Below are 15,559 nucleotides of genomic sequence, written 5' to 3' on the forward strand. Positions count from 1 at the left end.
TATTGTGGATTATAATCACAATGATATTGTACTATGGGTTTTTGGTATTATTACATCCCTAGTGAGAACCGTTTTAAGAATCCCCATCGCTACGTGAAACGGTGACAACAGCCTCCAAGTTATTAACCTACACACTGAAATTTAACCTGTTTGCCAAGCACGAAGTTAAGCAAGCTAGCAGCCGGTTCCTTTTCTTTCGCTGGGATATAGCAATTTTAATACCAGGACTCACCTCTCCACACGCAAACCAAGTGTCCGGTGACACTATTTTGCAGGGGCATTGTGGCAGCATCCAGGGTGAAGTGCCACCCAAGACTATTGTGATTTGTTTAAAATCCTGCCAGATTTTTTTTTAAAGCTATCCCAGAATGAGAATTGGTGCAGCCCGACCTTTCTACAGCACTGACACAGCACTCTGGAGGTACAGTAGTGCCCCCCACCAACCCACCCAGGTCTCTGACCCAAGACCGCCTCACTGTGGGGCAACAGCGCTCCCTACTGCACAGGGAATTTATTACAGGTCTTCTGAAAATGTGACCAAACCTGCCGGATCATGTTCACCTCAGTGAGGCACTTTTGATAGCTGCCCACAAGCTTCTGGTAGTCCTGTGACTATAATGATTTAATTATTGAACCAAACTTCATAAATGTTTTTGTGACAAAGTATTATGTGTTCCTCTCATTACATCACAGAAAAATGAGAACTGTAGAAATTATTGGACTGCCATTATTCGTGTATGTAAAGTTTTGACGACATGTGTCTGTCTGGCTATGTGAGACTATCATCTGAGGTTAAAAATCTGAAGCCCTCCTAGTGCCCCCTAAAGGCTAAAGTGCACATAACAACGTACAATACAATGGATAAAATGTCAAACAAATGAATGAATTGATTGATTATTAAAACTAGGGCTGCAACATTAACAAAACTTGAAAAAGAGAATATTTTTATACAGTTCGCTTGATTGATTAGTGAACTTTTTCCTGGAGTCTGGGAAATTAAAGAATTCATTCAAAAGTCATCCAGCCGAGATGACGTGGGAGTCAAATGAGTGTGTTTGTGTGTTGCAGTCCGGTCCCGCAGCCTGCTCTTTTACAATGAAGGAGCTCCACTGGAGGAGAGTTTAGTCCCATCAGAAGGGGAGAGGCTACCGTCAGGAGGCCATTCCCACATTGAGACAGGCCGATACACAGCTGATGCTCACAGCAACCAGACAACTGGGCCCAACTTTGACCGCAGGTAAAAGAAAAAACAAAAGAAAAACACACGGATTAGAAATATGCTGTGATCTTTTATGTCAAAAACTCTCCCAGCATTAAGCGAGTGCCTCTCCTCTCTGCAGAGAATCAAAACCAGACTCAGAGTTTTTCTGACACAGCCTGGCCTCTCCTCCATGACTTCTCACCTCTGACCCCTACAAAGCAAGAAGCCTCCAGACTCCTGGACTCACCGGGCTTCATATCAACCACAGGAGCGAAATCTACATCACCATTTGTTTTAGAGAGCTTCACGACTTCAGAGACTGCTGTCCTTCCATCCTCCATGACTGGTATACTGCCTGTATGTAACGTGGTGCTTCACTTCTCTGCTTAAACAGACTCTGCTACACCTGAGTTTACTTGATTTCGAAGGGACCGCCTTATCGGAATTCCCATTTTTATGCATTCCAGTATAGCTAATTAAACAATCACGAAAAATACTTAGTTTAAATTAATGAATAATATTTTGCAGATACACTGCATTTAAAACATAGTTTCTTGACAGTATACAATAACTTACAGGCAGAATTTGCAGCATTTTAACACAAATAAATTGTCACCACCAATGAGTCAGACCACTGCCATGTTAGGACAAAGTTAATACAATTACAAGCTGCTTTTGGCTTTGTCCTCACTTTCTTCTTCAAAACAAATGTAATGTTGCATTGGCAATTAGAGGGAAAGCAACATCCTCTTTATGAGAAGTGTGGTTTTAATGTTGAATCACACAGACACACCTTTCACCTTTAACAACTCATGATCATAGATACATACTTAGAGAGACATGGTTGACCTCAACCATGGGGATCTAGGTGATGTTAGCACATGGTTCATATATATTACAACCAAACTCTAAATGTACAGTACTACATCGTACTTCTTTTTAATTCAATAAATTGTTTCATCTAGAAAAGGTCAGAAAACTTTTTTTTTTAATTTATTTTTTTAAAAAAGACTGTCAGTTTCCCAGAGGCTGAGCAGGAACCAAAGAATGTCTGACATATTTGCTCAATAACTGACCTAAGTTATTAATTAGTTATCAAAATGATGTTTGTTTGATCAAACAACGAACTAAGTATGATGAATGTGGCATGTGTTAATGCCAACATGTTAAAACACCAGATGTGCAGGTGTGAGCCTAAACAGATCCTTTTTTAAAAGGAAGCAGTGCCTTTTAAAGTGCCTTCCACTTACTGTGGTCAAATATGACCAATTCGGCCTTGTACATTAAGTCCACTAATACAACTATAAACTTGACAACCTAACTGGGCAGCAGATTACACATTTTTTGTCTAATCAGGGCTGGTATGAAACCACACTTTTAACTAATCATAAACTGGATGGAGGTTCAGGATTTATCTGTCCCTCTGTTTCGCCCATGGGTGTATCTGGGGGTGTAGCAGTACAAGCTCGACAAATTCACCATTGCTAAGAGCCAGCCTGGGTTTGAACTGCTTTGAACAGTTGTGTACTGTGTCTGCAGTTAAGAGTTACAACAAAATATGTTTTATTTTTCCACTTTTTAAATCTGTCTCTGAGGTTAATTCTACTTTTTTCACATCTAATTTCTGACCAGAATTCTGCAGCATTTTTGGGAGGCAACCATATTTTCATATCAAGGGACCTTTAAAGGGGTCCTGACAGAGGTTTGGGAAACATGACATCTAAGTATTTTTATGGAATTAAAAAATTGTATATGTAATATATTTGCAGCATTGAAAAAGAGCATATTTAATTTATGCAACAAAAAAAACTTGTTTTTATCTTCATGTTTTGTTTTTCTAAATAATGTTTACAAAAAAACTCAAAAATACAACTTATAATATATTCTGAGCATCAAAAAAAGAGCATAATAATTTATGCAAATAAAAAAAGGAATTGTATGTTGTGCTTGGGCCTTTAGTATGATGTGCAGTTGTACATGCTGTTTCATGAATTGTAAAACTTTGACATGCTCTGTTTGTCTTTAACTGTAATACAGTGTTGTTTATGTTCCACTGCTGTCGCCTGAAAACTATAGAGCATTTTTTTTGTTCCCCTATAGTTTAAAAATGACATTAGCTTGTACAATTGGACCAATTGTAAAATTGTTATTTTCCCTCAAAATGTTTTGTTTTTGACACCAAAAGCCAACAAATTGATCAAAAAATGTCAAATTTACATTTTAATTTTAAAACATATGAAACCATCGACAATATAATTAAAGGTGGAAAATGTAAGAGACATTTTTAAAAAATATCTGAGCTAGCTCATGGTAGTTACAATGAGCGGTTACCAGTAATGGTTAGTATGTTTTAAGTCAAGTTTGTATGAATTTGACAGGTGGCCAATTCTTGCATATTACACCTTTAATGTAGATTATATGTTGTCATAAATGCATCCTCTAACATTAAACCAGGCAGTGAGGAAACATCCCAACATCGGAATGTGCTCATGCGACAGCAGTGTAAGTTGTATTTATTCCTATTTGTAGAAAGTGTGTATATATTGATGAAGTCAATCAGGGGACTAATACATTCCAGGAAGTAAAACACCACTAGCTTTGTTATCATCACAATTTAGAGGAACACCAGGACATTTACAACAAGTCAGTATTTCTTCACCACATGATCATGATCATCCCTGAAACATGTTGTTATAAATGTCATGATATTCCTTTAAATTAAGCTATGAAAACAGACATTTCACTGCCCAGTCCACATGCCTGACGAAATGATACGTGACTGACAGACTTATAAAACACTCAAACACAGAATCTGATCCCAGAAACATCACAATGACCACAGTTTTTCTTTCTCGTCTCTTTATCTATATCATTTTGTGTCCTTATGCTAAGCGTACACAAAAACATCATGTATGTGACTGCAGCCCATCGCACAAACATCCTGTCATTCTCACCTTTAACAGTCCTAATGCACCAATGTACATAAAAAAAATGACACATGGTGTGCAGTTGTTGTAAATAAGGGCCTTGTGTTTTTTTTGTATTGTGACATAGTCCAAGATTTTAACCTGTGGAATTCATGTGGAAAAGGAAAATGGGAGAAAATCAGCAGATATTTCGGGAAAGGAAGATGGAAAGTGGGAGGGATTTTAAAAAATAAAATGAGGGTGACTTTTTCACTTGTAATGAAACCTCGGCAACACAGCAGCTGCACACAGTTTGAGTGGTTGTAAAACACCAGGAGGTGCTTCATTATTCAAACCTCTCTATGAATGTCTGCAGAGTGTTTGAGAGGGAAATAATAAAGCACTTTCCAGGGAGTCGCTTGAAATGTGTTTTGGGTAAAATGTTGTCTTGGTTTGTTGTATAGCATCTTGCATGTTACTCCATATATAACTATGTTATCTTAGTGTAGTCTGTAGAGTAGGAACCAGCAAAATATAAAAAAACTGCATCAGCAACACTGTGTCTGTGCAATTTCTTGATTTAAATGTGGCCTTTATGTGAAGAATGGGTTGCTTCTGGTTCTTAAAAGGTTCCATATTGCTGGAAGTAAGATGTCCTTCCCCTTTCTGATTATAAGGCAGGGCTATACAGTTTTTCAGCATTTAAAAAATAACCATGAAATCAGCCTAATATGAAACCTTTACTTCACTCTTGATCCACCAACAAAGGAGAACTCGTTAGTCCAGCCAGCGTCTCAGCTGAAGTGTTTGAGTATGAGCTGTTTTCGGAGCTCCTCTGCCTGGCTGTCGCGGTCTTCTGGCTTTTGCTCGAGGCTCTCGGGCTGCTCCAGAGGGTCGGTTCTCTCCAGAGTCCAGGCGTCTAATCCAGACTGCAGGGAGGCGTTGTGGAGAACGCAGCAGGCCAGCAGGATGGACGAACTCCTCTCCGGAGAGTACTGGAAAGCAGGGGAGAGAATGTATAAAATATGATGGATTACAATATGGAGGGCTAGAACAGGATGGAATAGGATTAGGGTTAGGCTTAATACCTGTAGGTATCCTTTTGTGCCATCCAAACATCTGAATCTGGTCTGAATGGCTCTGAAGGTTCTGTCCACTATCTCATGTGTAGTAGCGTGGGCCAGATTGTATCTAATCTCTGCAGGGGACTTTGGGCTCTCGACCGGGGTCATCAACCACTTCCTCAGCGGGTAGCGACAGTCACCTAAGAAACCAAAAAAAAAAAGAAAAAAAGAAAAAGGGGGTCATACTTTTTTTTGGCATGTTCAGACTCAGCAGAATGTCGCAGGCAGTGTGAAATCCCCCCCGTCTCACCCAGCAACCAGCCCTCCTCTGTGTCCAGCAGCTGTTTGTAGACGGCAGATTTTTCGAGAACATCTGTGTCTTTGAGTCCGCCCGGCCAGTGGGTCTCTGCACTGAGCAACAGCCCTCTGGCATCACAGACCAGCTGACAGCCCACAGAGTGGAAGCCCTTCTTGTTCACATATGATGAGTCTTCACTGTTCGGAGCTTTGATGGTGACCTGCGGCGGAGAAGGGAGGAGGATATTGAAAAGGACAGATCGGCTGGGCTGGTACCTGCAAACTCTACAGAGTCTTCAACAATAATTGTTAATAATTTGTAATATTATGAACCTGAACACAATCTAGCACCCCCAGAACTCCTGGGAATCCCGCCACCCTCTGGAACTCCTGGAAGGACTGCTCTCTGCTGGCGGGATCTCTGTTTGGGAAACATTATTGCTGTGGTTGTAATATTATGTTTTTAATATGCTACCGCAGCAAGATACCCAAGTGATCTACATCATTCAGTAGCGTGGTGTCATACCTGTTGAACGTGATGAACTGTGGAGCTTTCTCCACCAGAGCCCGGGTCACGTTGGATACACATCTGGACATCGACGCCTGGCTGATCCCGATGGTATCCCCCATGGATGTCTGAAACGACCCCGATGTGTAGAAGCCCAGAGCAGCCAACACCTGGACCTCAGGACTGATGGCCCTGGAGCGCTGGGTCCTTCTGCAGAGAGCCTGACACAGAAAAACACACACAGTGCAGAGGAGCTGTAGATCTGTAGACACACACGTTTTAAAAGAGATGGGGAACTGGCATACACTCACCTCTCTGAGCAGTCCCACCAGGAACAGGATGAACTCTCTGGGGAAGCCGAACTGTGTGAGCAGGAAGTTGTCTGAGACGGAGCCCAGGTTGAAGCGGTCCAGGGTCTTGTGGCCTCGGCCATGTAAGAGCAGATCACAGTCCAAGATGGCTATAGGGATCGCCATGCTGCGAGTGATAATACACGTACATTAACACGCAATATTAATGCATTACAAGCTTCTTTTTATATTCTTCATTGACAGTTATAGCAGTATATTTCTATATCTTACACATACAAGAATTTATTATCTTCGACAAAGTCTGTGGATGTGCTTGTCTGACGTCTACAACCCACTCAAATACTTTGTATACATTACTCCATTAGATTTAGTATTCTCTTTTTATAATTATATACTGCCCATCGTGTTACTGCTTTATTTCTTATGATGCCAATATAGCCCCTTGCTGACTGAACAACTGCAGAAAGTTGTTTATTAGCACGGAAACCTTTCCACATCCACCTGCATCAGACGAGCCAACGTGCTAATTAGCCAGCTAGCTACCTTGGATTTTAGCTATGACGAGTATCTGAACGGCTGCTGTTATTCCTGTAATTACTGATCTTACTAATATTGATTTTGCTGTGGCTGTTGTTACTATGAATGAAAAGCGCTGTTACCTTGGGAAGTCATGCAGCATCTCTCGACCAAAACAATCCTGACGAAAACCCAACTTGCCACTCGCATTCGCACATTCGACACCAGACGTGGCGTTATGCGGCTGTATTAATAAATTATATTTGATACAGACATAGTCACATTTGTCTTGTCTTTTATTATGTTGTGTGTAAATTCAATTATTATTCAGGCTGTACATTTTACAGGCATTAAAAAATGGACGAAAGTGCCTTTGCGAAAGTGCCTCCACCGAGATATGTCGACATGGAGAAAATAAACAGTGAAGTAGCTCCGCCGCTGTTGACGTTGTATACATCTGCGCTGGGCGTGTAAATGTTGGTGAAATTCAGCATTGCATGTCATCTTTAGTGTTTAGTTTGTGTTTTACAGACGGTACGCTGTTGAGAGGCAAGCTAATGTAAGTTTCACTGTTTTGCGATAGCGCCAAAGTGCGTGTTATTTAGCTATCTAGCTAACATTAGCCGTGGGCTAATCATTGTCCAGTGAGTCACCTTTCCAGTGCCTCCCATTTGAGAGGCATAAACGTTAAGTTGCTGTCGATAAAACTGCGCTATTGTACGCGTTTAATGTACCTGGTTATATTGTGTAATATATGAAGGGACTGTCAGTGTCTGCAGTATGTTTATGACCTCCAAATCTTACTAGGAACACTTCATGTAAACACGGAGGCCTCCCTTGCTAACTAGTAGCACAAACACTTGTGATATGGGGGTTAAAAATCAGTTGTGATGTACATAATCTTCTTTCTGTCGATGTAGAAGGAAGCGCTCTCATTATAGTGTAACGTTACATTGCTTCCAGTTAGAAATTGTTATCGCTGTTTAGCAAAACATTGTATTCATGTGGTCAGAATGGTTTGTTTTGGTCAAGTTGAGCCTGACTTTGATCACGTGCAGCTGTATTTTAAGAGGTAAACGTGTTGTGGTTGAGCGTCCTTCACTTCTCGCGTTATGTTGTTTGGTTGCAGGGTCGTGGCAACATGGACAGTGGCCTGAGTCCCCAGGATAAAAAAGACCTGGACAAGTTCATCAAGTTCTTTGCCCTGAAGGTAAACAGCCAGTGTGATGCACTTTCTCTCTGAGGGGATCTTTTACTTCATCAGCCATCTTCTAACTTCCCCTTAGTGCCAACCTTTTTGCTATTAATTAATTACCATGCCATATTAACACTGAATTAAAGCATGACACCACATCAAAGTTTCAATCCACAGTGGATCTCTAATTTAACCGCATCAATTCATGCACCATTCATGAAGCAACGTTTTGAATTTTTGTTTTGTTATGTGACACGCGTCACAGATATTTCTGCCTCTACACCAAATTAGTGAAGATACATTTTATTTCTGGTGCAAACTGAAAAGTGTGTCTTAAAATATTCAACCGCAAACATGTCTGTCCCGAAGTAATGTTGCTCGGGATGCGCCCATCGAAACAGTTTTCATTTGCGGTGTTTGGTGGGTGTCTTGCAGACTGTCCAGGTGATCGTCCAGGCCCGTCTCGGAGAGAAGATCTGCACTCGCTCGTCCTCGTCGCCTACCGGCTCTGATTGGGTAAAACACTTAAATCACTCTTGTAATATTTCCTGTTGTAATGACTGACTGGATTTACGGTTCAAAGTTGATCCTCACATGAAATATGTGTATATGGTTTGGATTGCTGGTTTCTTCTTTAAAGAATATATCACTTAGTCTATGATTTTTGTTTTTTCTTCTAGTTTAATTTGGCCATCAAAGATATTCCTGAGGTGACTCATGAAGCCAAGAGGGCACTGGCTGGCCAGCTTCCAGGCATTGGGCGCTCCATGTGTGTCGAGATCTCCCTGAAGACATCGGAGGTAAAATATTCCTCAGAGGACGATTTCCCTCTTTGGTAAAAAAACGACTCTTTAGCCAGGGAACCTCAAACCACGCAGAGCATTCAACAGAAGATCTGTTGAACTATAGCTTCACCGATAATCCCTGTAGCTATCTGCTTTATAAACTACGGTATGAGAGGACTGTGAGGTCTTTTTCACTGTATGAGTCTGAAACACACACTGCAAACTATCTCTCATTAATCTTGTATGTTTAAAAAATATATATAATAATAATAATAATAATGATTTTTGCTTTCCTGACTTTCTCACTCAGGGGGACTCGATGGAGCTAGAGACTTGGTGCCTAGAGATGAATGAAAAGTGAGTGGATTTATTTTAGTTTTCAATTGTTTCACTGTACAAATGGTCAAAGGTGGATAAGCCTGAAGGTCTGCAAATCCCTACACTGTCCTGTAGTGGTTGTTTCATCACTTTGCCGAGTTACCACAGCCTGCTGAACTGTAAAGATTCTGCGTGTTGTCTGTCTCTGCTGTAGGTGTGATAAGGACATCAAGGTGTCGTATACAGTCTACAATCGTCTGTCTGTCCTTCTGAAGTCTCTGCTGGCTATTACCAGAGTAACACCCGCCTATAAACTGTCTAGAAAGCAGGGACACGACTACGTAATATTATACAGGTGAGTGGAATCCGCCTGTTTGGGAACCAGCTGGTTGAATGTTTTCATCTGTTTCCTGCACGTTGCTGAAGTGGTTTCATTCATGCTGCTTTTGCTTGTTAACACTTAGTCAACTTAAGCTTCTTCTTTGTCAGGTGTACAGTTTTTAAAATCTGGAAAATGTTGCCCTGGTTTTCATTCTAAATACTTTAATAGCTTGCTAACATTCAGTTAATGTATGACGCATGTTGACATCTGTTTCTGCCTCTCTCATGTCCAGGATTTACTTTGGGGAAGTCCAGCTGAGTGGATTAGGAGAAGGTAACTGTGAACTCAGCTTCTTGGTTACAAGCTTTGTTTTGCTCTATGGGGCTTGATACATAAAGAAATAACCAAAACTGTCCAGGAACATAAATGATTCACTTTAAATAGTCTTGGTTGAAGTCACATCTAAACATCAAATCAAATATAAAATACTACTCCTCAGCCTTTACAATAGTAAAAGTGTGTCATTTGTTTTGAAGGTTTTCAGACGGTGCGTGTTGGCGTCGTTGGCACTCCAGTCGGCACGGTCACACTTTCATGTGCTTACCGCACCAACCTGGCCTTCATGTCTAACAGGTAGGGAACACACTCCGTGAGACACCACACAGTCTCCTTATTTTAATTGGAAACCTGCTGAATTCTAATTTCTCAGGGTTTCCACTGCTTGATTTGAAGATAATAATGCCACTTCACTGCTCTGTTGTCAAGAAGAGAGGAAAATAAGAATAACTAGTCAACTGTTGCAACTGTGTCTTCTGCAGACAGTTTGAGCGGTCGGCTCCTATCATGGGGATCATTGTGGATCACTTTGTGGATCCTCCCTGCGGCAGCCATCGCCCTGCAAACATGGGACAGCCCTGCAACTACAGGTAGCTCCGCGAAGCTTTGGAGATGACGTCCATCATTCATTTTGAAATCCAAACGCCGACATTACCTACACAACTTCTTTCAAAGCCTCACAACCAGCACATACACAGAGATGTAGCTGCTGCTGCTGCCAAGCCTCGTGACAAGCAGCTGAATGATTTAAATGACAGTGTGTGTTTGTGTCTGTGCATCCAGAGCTCCAGATGAAGAGGACGGAGGACCATTTGTAGGCGTTCAGGATTCACAGGAGGTCTGCACCACCTCCTTCTCCACCTCCCCTCCCTCCCAGGTATGAGGACGCCCTCACCTGCTCTTCTTCACTGTCTCTTTATCCTGTCTGCTCTTCACTTCCATACCTTACTTTTCATTTCACTTTTTTTCTTCTCTCTTTGTCTGTTTTCTTTCCTGTTTTCCTTCGATCTCTGTGTGTGTCTGTCCGTGCGCGTGCGTGCGTTTTGCGCAACGTCAGTGTGTGTGTACTCTGAGTCCTTCGCCCTCGAAACTGTCTAAGCCCGTCCCCCTGGACAATGTGCAGCTCCCATTGGCTCCTGGACTTGTCACTCACACTGTGAGTCTATACTGGCCACTGAGAGTGCGACTGCGTGTGAGGCACCTTCAACTGAACGAACACTGTCGACCACTCAGATCTCTCATTTGTTTTGGGTTGTGTGTCGCCCCTTTGTGTGTCCAGGTTTCCTAGAAAGTCTCTAAAGTTTGGACAGTGCTTTATTTATAGCATCATGTTTTTTAGGAATATGCTTGAATTTGAACATAGTGCAAGAGAAAATGTTTCATCTCCACAGTCACTCATAATGTTGTCACATGCAGTCAGGATCAAAACATGCAATCAAACTTAATATGAAAAGCTGGTTAAAAAAAATAAAAGTAAAATCAGATCAAATCAGTTTTATGTTTATAGCCCAAAATCCCAATCACATTGCCTCAGTGGGCTCACGTTTGCTACAGAGACATCACCCTCTGTCCTTAGACCCTCCATCCGAGTAAGCAAAACTTCCCAATAATGAATGCTCTGAGAGTCTGGATATTTTTTGATTCAGTAACCTAGAAAGTGCTTGAAAAGTGCATGAATGTCACTCTTAAAAAGCAGCTGAACCCTGTTAGTCGCTTGCATCAGTAAACATTTTTGAACACCACCCGTCTTTATTGTGTTCCACCAGTTTGTCTCCATATACCACAGTAGTGAACCCCTGTAGCTTTTGACCCATCTCAACAGAACAGTGATAAACCTTAAAGCCTCCATGTTCTGGGACTAACACTCCCTCTTCCTCCCTCTGTGTCTGTGTCTCTGTAGCTGTATGCTTCCAGGTTATCATACCAGCCTCCAGCTGCAGCCGGGGCTGCTGAGCTGTGTCATCCTGCTGCCAATCCAAACCAGGTCAGTGCTCTTCACTTACATACCCACAGCACAGCCATATACCCTGATGCGTAGACCAACAAGTATAAAAAAAAAATGCAGCCTGGTTATCTAGTAAAAAGAAAGATACAATTCATCAAGAGGATAATCAAACTGCTGTTCTTCCTCAGGTGATGCATGGTGGGAAAGAAGGTGGGGTTGTATTGGTTCCTGCCCACCCAGTTCATGGAGCTGATGCCCATCTGACAGCCGAGCACCCCCCCATCACACCCGGCAGCATGTAATTCTCTCCTCACAGCAGATTTCAATATGAATATCTAAACTTGGGTATGATTTTATGAATGTAAACTCCCTGTCTGTCCATCCAGCGGTGATGATGACAGCCTGTCGCACAGTGGAGACGGAAGGAGGGATGAGGGCAGGAGGAGTGTTTCTCCCTCTGACCCTGTGGAGGCTCTCAATGCGTTCACGAGGAAAATCGGAGCCTTTGTGAACAAACCCAGCACACAGGTAAGTCACATGTTAGGCGCGCAGGAAAGGCTAGCTAGGTTCATCTTTTGTCACTTAATTCATCCTTCTGTGTGTGTGTGTGTAGGTCACAGCAGCCAGTCTGGACTTGCCCTTCGCTGCATTTGCTCCTCGGGGCCTGGACTCAGAGGAAAATGACCCCATGGTAACTTTCCTCATACAGCAGAATACTTTGGCTTGTCTTGAGATCAGTTGACAGTGATGTTGGCTCTCGCATGTGTCGAAGTTTTAGGCTGACACAAGTTTTCTCCAGTTGGTATATTATATGTGTGTGTGTGTGTGTGTTCAGGTGCAACCACCAGACTCTCCTCCTTGCCCGTCACCCCTGCAGGCCAGCCTCCATTCTCAGGGCTCGGAGGGATCGGGGCCGCAGGATGACTTTGTCATGGTCGACTTTGTACGTGACGTTTTGTTCTATTCTTTGTTTCCCCACTAAGCATTTTATACATACTACACGTACTGTAACTTTACACAGGTTATGAAACAGTTTCAGTTTTATGACGTACATAGGCAAACGAGACCATCAGTGAGAAGATTGTCCATTTTTTTTCTCATGTCTTCTCATCGAAAATATCAGTGTATTGGAACAGTGAAACCAGGAGCACGACACCCCGATTTTATCATGCTTTCTATTGAAGAGTATTTGGATTTTGATTCAAGTTTACACGTGTATAAATGTTTTTTTTTTTTTTTTTAAAGAACTCTCTGTCTGCTTCTGTGTTTAGCGTCCAGCCTTCTCTAAAGACGACCTGCTGCCGATGGATCTGGGCACTTTTTACAGAGAGTTTCAGAACCCTCCTCAGCTGGCCAGTCTCTCGCTACACATCAGCTCACAGTCGATGGCCGACGACTTGGTAACCTGCTTCTTGTAATTGTAGTAGTGTGACAAATCTTAAATCCTCACTGTAAAAAGGAAAAAGTTCATGCAATTATGTTGATAGTAACGGTGATTTTTACTCTCTCGTGCAGGACTCACTGCCAGAGAAACTGGCCGTTTATGAGAAAAACATCGACGAGTTCGACGCTTTTGTGGACATGCTCCAATAGAGGAGGAGAAGAAGTGAAGAAAAAGGCAGAAAGGAGAAGACTACATGTGAGAAAGGACTAAATGGATGAAAGGGGGGCGGGGGGGGGTGGAAAGAAGCAGCAGCCTGGAGGCTCTGTGGTCATTTGTTCTGTGAGAAGCACTCAGACTAAACCGCCATGTTTTAATGTGACATCTTCCTCGCTTACCTTAACTGCCCAGCACGTTCACCTCGCTTACCAGCCTGTACAGGTGGTCCTCGCCACTGTAAATACTGTATCATCTTCTGACACTGGCATACACCCGTCTGGTCTCATGGTGTTGATTCACACTTAAAAAAAAAAAGAAGTTATTTTTCTGTTTGGCACAAATCTGCTCGTCGTTAGGGTTTAATCAGGAAATCAGGTGACCGTGGGCTCACAGCCACGCAACTCTGATTCCCCCGTAGCGCATTATTATGGCCTCTGATCAAATCCAATCTACAGGTGAAGGATCGGTTTGAGTTCCAGAGTTGCATCACTCACACTTCTTATGAAATGGGCTTCAACAAAAGCTGGTCTCGGCGAGTAAATTGTCGTAATCCAGAAATTTCCAGCTTTACATTTCACAATTGACAGTCCTTGTATCAGAAGCACTGCTCAGAGGCGACAGGGAAAGCGACAAGCCTCTCATTCTTTGACCCTAGCCAGGTGTCTCCCAGCTGGTCTGGGGACTTAAATGTCAGAAAATGGCCCCAAATTAAATAATAATAAATAAAAAAAAAAAGCCCACCCACAAATGAAAACCCATATATCCTCTACTCAGCCCGATGCCAGAGGAAAGGCTGGTTAAGTTTTGCTGTGAGGCTTCAGAAAGGTTTTGTGGACAACGAAACAGTTGCAGCATTTAAAATCTAAAAAAAGAATCAAATGGCTCACGCAGCAAGTCCAGAATTATCCAAGTCTCATGGGGCCTCCTGAGACTTGGACTACTGTGCCGGACGAGCTGTGTGGAGTCATCTGCTTCAGCTGTTTGAGAGAATGCCGCTGTGGCGCTCCAGAAATGTTTTGCGGACTATCAAAACTCAAGCCGAAAAATAGAGATTCAGTCATCTGTCCACTCTCATGTAGATTAAAAAAGTGAATTAAATGCTATCCTCGTCTGTACAGAGAAAGGTTTTTTCATGAAGTGACTTGTCGTGGAAATACACTCAGTTGACAGTTTATGTAACACCTCTCGGCTACAACAGGAAACGGTGGAATCTCATGCAGAACATATTTCAGGACTACTATATTACAGCTCCAACTGACAAAGACAAACTCCAGCCTTCAAATATGAAGTTTTTTCCAACAGCAACCTCCAAAACTGACCATGAACACTTCACTGAAAAACCTTTATCAATACAGGATTTGCTGTAGGGTTGTTATTAGTATCAGCTACCTAATAGACTGAAACCTGAGTGCATTTCCTCTAGGCTGTCAACATGCATATGTATATTTTAGGGGTTTTGTTAAGGTTGGATATGACTACATGACGCACTAGGGTCACCATCCATGACTTTTTCTTTTTAGTTTGAAAGCTTGAATTTAGACTTTTCTTTGCTGTTGGTCTCGATGTTCCTAATAAAGCATGGCTGTGCTGTTCAACCAACTCATGTCTGGAAACAAAATACCTGGGAGCCCCGTGTATAAACCATGCATACGCCATTTCACATACATAGACTGGTAGCCATGATTACACTGGGTTAATGGATTAGAGTTGAACCTCGATTGTAGAGCACTTTGTAAAGTCTGTTTAAATATCAGCACTACAAATAAATCATTGACCAATCGTTTGACAATAACTGATAACATTGACGATTTTAAAGTACCAAACCTAACCTGAGATTAAGTCAATAAAAAGTGAATTCTAAGTCATTTTCAGATGGGACACAAAACTTGCGTTTAGGTTTAACATAACACTTGTAATCTGATAAGTGAGATAAATCAATATTTGTACAATATGCTGATCCAACATCTGGTGATTTTGTATTATGGTTAAGCAGATAAGTGATACAGGGCTACAGAGTTTTGGATTAGGCTTGATTAAATCAAGGACTGTTGGGTCTTAGAGATGTGCCCTCAGCTGAGTACCATTCTAGTTGATCAGGTGTAAAAATGTCTACTGTGAACTTGAAGGTTCTTGAAGTGCCTAAAACTACATTACTCGATTTATGTTTTGTTCTTAGGATGGAAAAGTTTCGGCACATTGGTAGGTTTGAACTGAATTTGGATAAGTCTACTGAACATCCATGTAGAGGCTGGCCA

The 15,559-nt window shown here is 42.0% G+C and overlaps 3 protein-coding genes across 8 annotated transcripts in view; 2 read left to right on the forward strand and 1 right to left on the reverse strand.

Annotated features, from left to right (window-relative positions):
- creb3l1 (cAMP responsive element binding protein 3-like 1) overlaps positions 1-4,662 on the forward strand; it is a 42,167-nt gene extending 37,505 nt beyond the window's left edge. For both annotated transcript variants that reach the window (XM_037091826.1, XM_037091827.1), the window contains exons 12-13: positions 1,069-1,237; positions 1,341-4,662. In XM_037091826.1, the coding sequence (XP_036947721.1) occupies positions 1,069-1,237; positions 1,341-1,371 (200 nt within the window). In that variant the 3' untranslated portion in view covers positions 1,372-4,662. The remainder of the gene's footprint in view (positions 1-1,068; positions 1,238-1,340) is intronic.
- On the reverse strand, positions 3,364-7,113 carry harbi1 (harbinger transposase derived 1). Of its 3 annotated transcripts, none has more exons than XM_037091828.1 (7): positions 6,947-7,113; positions 6,288-6,453; positions 5,995-6,197; positions 5,802-5,889; positions 5,482-5,689; positions 5,196-5,371; positions 3,364-5,102 (listed from the first exon to the last, which is right to left on the reverse strand). In XM_037091828.1, the coding sequence occupies exons 1-7, from the start codon at positions 6,964-6,966 to the stop codon at positions 4,902-4,904; spliced, it is 1,062 nt and encodes a 353-aa protein (XP_036947723.1). In that variant the 5' UTR covers positions 6,967-7,113; the 3' UTR covers positions 3,364-4,901. The 3 variants fall into 3 exon arrangements, with proteins under 3 accessions (XP_036947723.1, XP_036947725.1, XP_036947724.1); XM_037091830.1 differs by lacking the exon at positions 6,947-7,113 and adding an exon at positions 6,789-6,809; XM_037091829.1 differs by lacking the exon at positions 6,947-7,113 and adding an exon at positions 6,564-6,740.
- An 80-nt stretch (positions 7,114-7,193) lies between these two features.
- Positions 7,194-14,903, forward strand: atg13 (ATG13 autophagy related 13 homolog (S. cerevisiae)). 3 transcript variants are annotated; one of them, XM_037091823.1, is made up of 18 exons: positions 7,194-7,279; positions 7,933-8,013; positions 8,434-8,514; positions 8,679-8,798; positions 9,094-9,140; positions 9,316-9,456; positions 9,716-9,756; positions 9,960-10,056; positions 10,242-10,349; positions 10,543-10,636; positions 10,817-10,915; positions 11,660-11,743; positions 11,893-12,002; positions 12,091-12,232; positions 12,318-12,395; positions 12,540-12,647; positions 12,976-13,104; positions 13,220-14,903. In XM_037091823.1, the coding sequence occupies exons 2-18, from the start codon at positions 7,945-7,947 to the stop codon at positions 13,295-13,297; spliced, it is 1,626 nt and encodes a 541-aa protein (XP_036947718.1). In that variant the 5' UTR covers positions 7,194-7,279; positions 7,933-7,944; the 3' UTR covers positions 13,298-14,903. The 3 variants fall into 3 exon arrangements, with proteins under 3 accessions (XP_036947718.1, XP_036947717.1, XP_036947719.1); XM_037091822.1 differs by having other exon boundaries at positions 7,209-7,362; XM_037091824.1 differs by lacking the exon at positions 10,817-10,915 and having other exon boundaries at positions 7,210-7,362.
- Positions 14,904-15,559: the final 656 nt, after the last annotated feature.

The sequence above is a fragment of the Acanthopagrus latus genome, chromosome 24 (genome assembly GCF_904848185.1).
Source record: "Acanthopagrus latus isolate v.2019 chromosome 24, fAcaLat1.1, whole genome shotgun sequence".
Lineage (NCBI taxonomy): Eukaryota > Metazoa > Chordata > Actinopteri > Spariformes > Sparidae > Acanthopagrus > Acanthopagrus latus.

Excerpts from the sequence above, each read along its gene's own strand:
- atg13 (XM_037091823.1), top strand. The coding sequence starts at position 7,945 with ATGGACAGTGGCCTGAGTCCCCAGGATAAAAAAGACCTGGACAAGTTC. Across the intron at positions 9,757-9,959 it reads GCTGAGTGGATTAGGAGAAG|GTTTTCAGACGGTGCGTGTT; the intron begins GTAACTGTGAAC and ends TTTGTTTTGAAG. Across the intron at positions 12,233-12,317 it reads TGAACAAACCCAGCACACAG|GTCACAGCAGCCAGTCTGGA; the intron begins GTAAGTCACATG and ends GTGTGTGTGTAG.
- harbi1 (XM_037091828.1), bottom strand. The coding sequence starts at position 6,966 with ATGCTGCATGACTTCCCAAG. Across the intron at positions 6,198-6,287 it reads TGGTGGGACTGCTCAGAGAG|GCTCTCTGCAGAAGGACCCA; the intron begins GTGAGTGTATGC and ends TTTCTGTGTCAG. Across the intron at positions 5,690-5,801 it reads GGGTGCTAGATTGTGTTCAG|GTCACCATCAAAGCTCCGAA; the intron begins GTTCATAATATT and ends TCTCCGCCGCAG.